The sequence below is a fragment of the Stegastes partitus genome, unplaced genomic scaffold (assembly GCF_000690725.1).
Source record: "Stegastes partitus isolate 25-593 unplaced genomic scaffold, Stegastes_partitus-1.0.2 Scaffold2457, whole genome shotgun sequence".
In the NCBI taxonomy this organism is placed as follows: Eukaryota; Metazoa; Chordata; class Actinopteri; family Pomacentridae; genus Stegastes; species Stegastes partitus.
The window spans coordinates 3,200-7,013 of record NW_007580188.1 but is presented as its reverse complement, the minus strand read 5'-3'; the positions used below and the strand labels follow the sequence as shown (position 1 = coordinate 7,013).

At 39.3% G+C, this 3,814-nt stretch overlaps 1 protein-coding gene across 1 annotated transcript; it reads right to left on the bottom strand.

Annotated features, from left to right (window-relative positions):
• Positions 1-3,166: 3,166 nt before the first annotated feature.
• On the bottom strand, positions 3,167-3,809 carry LOC103375072 (cytosolic 5'-nucleotidase 1A-like; the record flags this gene model as incomplete). The annotated part of the gene is made up of 2 exons (XM_008305265.1): positions 3,167-3,595; positions 3,687-3,809. Coding segments are annotated over 2 exons (444 nt in total), but the record flags the coding sequence as incomplete, so codon positions are not given.
• Between the last annotated feature and the right edge of the window lie 5 nt (positions 3,810-3,814).

Genomic DNA, 3,814 nt, shown 5'->3' with positions numbered 1-3,814 from the left:
CTCTGCAGGCGTCTTGATGTCGTCTGGGCTCTTCATGATAGCTGCTGCTATGCCTGATTAACAGTAACACATACAGTCACTGTTAAAGTTATCAGTGCTGAAAGGTGCTTGTGCTCTCATTGGTTTGATAATCTTTACCTTGGTTCAGTGCTTCTTGAACCTTCAGCCCTGGTTCAGCAGACAGGTAGAGGTGGGTACTGTGTCCCTCTAGCTCACTAATAAGATCGTCTTCACTCACAGGCAGAGGAGTAATGAGTTCTTTCAGCCCTGCAAACAAGAATCACTGGACAATCAGATTCCCCAAAATGTTCTGATGGAGCTGGTAGCGCTCTACTAATTAAATTACACATTCATTATTATAAGGGTACATTACACATACATGTGATTTTACAGTACTGTTGATTAAATATATGCACCAACTGGTTGACCTTAGGAATGACATGTCTAAACATGATTGTCTAAATGCGTATGTTTCCTTATGCTGTGGTTACTGCAACAGGTGTTCCTTGTAAAATTCCTGCAAAGAATCCTGACCTTACACGTAAAACCGGTTCACATTAAAGACGTAGTTATATTTGGCTCATGCTCAACCGTTGATATGTTCACCTCTTTACCAAACAGGAAACTCCTAAATCCTTGGATGAATGTGCCTGCAGCATTGTTTGGGTGTATCAGTGACTCACCATGTTTTCTGATGGCCCCGCTGAGTGAGTCTGATGAGTTGTCACTGATGAGGATGACCTTAAAGAGCTCCTCACTCTCAGGGTAAAGCTCTTTAAGTTTAGCATTCACTTTCTCCAGAGCCTGAGATCACAACAGGATTCATGAAATTAAAAGACAGTCGACTAAATGCTAAATAACAAAACAGAACGTGTGTGTGAGTGAGCAGATAGCTGTGTTGGTGTTTTGTCTGTATTGTACAGTATATTCTCATCCTCCGACTGGAAACAATCAATAACACTTCATCACTACTTGCAGTGTTCCGACATTAAAACTGTTAAGTTTGTAAAAATCTAAAAACAAATATCCACCACTTGATTCACATTGATTTTGTAAAGGGTGCAATTATATCTCAAAATGACTGAGAATCAAGTTCTTTTTCTCTACTAATATAAATTTATACTAAACTTGTAATTGGATAGTTTCCTGGAAATAAGCCAAACATTTTAACTGGCCTTCTTTGAAAGTGTTATCCCAGTAATTTGTAGCTTTTTTCACTTTTTGATTAATGTAATTAATTCTGACTTAACAAGAGTTNACTCCTGAGCAGCATTAAGTAGAACATAACTGACAACATATTTGCTGTTCAAAGTACCAAATGATCCCGGACACACCTATCTGACAAAGATAGTACTTCATTTTGGCATATTTAGGCTTTAAAATGTTTCGACGGAGGATCAACAGTTTGTGGAAGGCCGACTACATCCTGGAAAATCTGCTGGTAGCCACATCATGCAGGATATCTTTTTAAATGACTCACTTACATTACAGGTTATTTTTACCAACAAGCCTTCTCAAAATGGCGTCTGTTGTCGTTTGATCTGCTGATTCAAGTCATCAAACACCTTCTTCCTGCATTCACATGGTAATTATACAGAAACTTTATTGCCATGAGTAAATACATTTCATAATGGATATAAAGGAACAGAATGTTTGCTATGTGTGGGTGTTTGGGAGTGGCTGTTTACTGCAGTTTGTATTAATAGTAAATAATACTAATGCATGTTGTGCTCAAGTGTACTGATTCCCCTGAAATGATGAATAATATCTTCTTTTTTTTTTAAAATAGCTTGTAAGATTTGACACTTTGGACAAATTAAGAAGTCATGAGGTCTTGCAGCCCCTACAAACAAGAATGAACATCAGTAGACAATCAGATTCCCCACAATGTTCTGATCGTGCTCTACTAATTAAATTACTCATACATTCATACAGTTGAAACCAGAAGTTTACATGCACTATATAAAAAGACACATAACTTCTTTTCTCACTATCTGACATTAAATCAGACTAAACTTTTCCTGTTTTAGGTCAGTTAGGATTACCAACATTATTTCTATTTGCTAAATGCCAGAATAATGAGAGAGAGAATTTTTTAGAGAATTTTTTAAAATAACTTTCTTCAAAGTCAGAAGTTTACATATATTTCCTTAGCATTTGGTAGTGTTGCCTTTAAACTGTATGACTTGGGTCAAACATTTTGGGTTTCCTTCCACAAGCTTCTCACAATAGTTTGATGCATTCTGGTCCATTCCCCCTGACAGAACTGGTGGAACTGAGTCAGGTTTGAAGGCCATCTTGCTCCACACACCTTTTCAGCTCTGCCTTCAAATTTTCTCCAGGATTGAGATCAGGGCTTTGCCACTCTAAAACACTGACTTTGTTGTCCTGAAGCCTCTTTGTAACTAATCTGGCGGTATTTTTAGGGTCATTGTCCATTTGAAGACCCATTAGCACCCAAGCTTTAACTTCCTGACTGAAGTCTTGAGATGTTGCTTCAATATTTCTACATAATGTTCGTTCCTCATGATGCCATCTATTTTGTGAAGTGCACCAGTCCCTCCTGCAGCAAAACAGCCCCACCACATGATGCTGCCACCCCCGTACTTCACAGTTGGGATGGTGTTCTCAGGCTTGTAAGCTTTTATACTCCAAATGCAGCACTTTGGATCAACTGAAAGACTTGAGACTCTGTTAATATTTAATACCTTGGATGGAACTCCTGAGCAGCATTAAGTAGAACATAATTGACATCATATTTGCTGTTCAAAGTACCAAATGATCCAGGACACACCTATCTGACAAGCATCGTACTTCATTTTGGCATATTTAGGCTTTAAAATGTTTCAACAGAGGATTAACAGTTTGTGGAAGGCCGACTACATCCTGGAAAATCTGCTGGTAGCCACATCATGCAGGATATCTTTTTAAATGACTCACTTACATTTCAGGTTATTTTTTGCCTTCTCAAAATGGCGTCTGTTGTCGTTTGATCTGCTGATTCAAGTCATCAAACACCTTCTTCCTGCTTTCATTTTTCTGCTTTTTTTTCTCTTTACTCGCTTTTCCCCAACAGATGATTCAGAAAGATGCATTTTATGGACGCCGCAGCAATATATACATGAAAACAGTTACTACTGCAATAACAACAACAACAACACTCAAACAGGTTTATTGTATTTGTTTATTTATTACTTCTTTCAGAAATTATAGGAGCATGTCGTTCACATCTCTCTGTCAGCTACAATATAATCAGCTGTTGATTCTCTCTTGGTTACTCTGAGCTGATGGGCACATGACATGCCACGGTGCCAACCTTCAATGCAGCTTCAACGTGACTCTGCTGGTCATCAAAGAAGATGTGGGGCCTGATCTTCTCCAGGGTGGGACCTTTCTTACTCCCTCCCAAAAAGACAGCCTCATCCACCCTCAGACCCCACATGCGTAGAGTGTTAAAGGCCCTGTACCCGCCACAGCCTCCATCACGGGATGTCACCAGGTAGGTGCGAATGGGACATTTTTTGTACGGGTCGTTCGGATCCTTCAACTTCTTCTTCAGTCTTTCCAAAACTTCCAAGAAGGTTTTGAACAGCCCCTAATAGTATATAGTTGAGAGAGTGTTTTGGCCTTTTTCAATAGTTAAGAGGTAATAACATGAAAGGTTAATTGATGACTGAATTTGTTACCTGATTCATTGGATCTTTAACCTTTTCCTCCTCATGCTCCAAGAATGCTTGTAGTCCACGTTTGAAAACTCGCTCCGACTCATTGGAGAAGAGGACGGCATCGCCGTCGAAGGCAACACGCAGCTGAT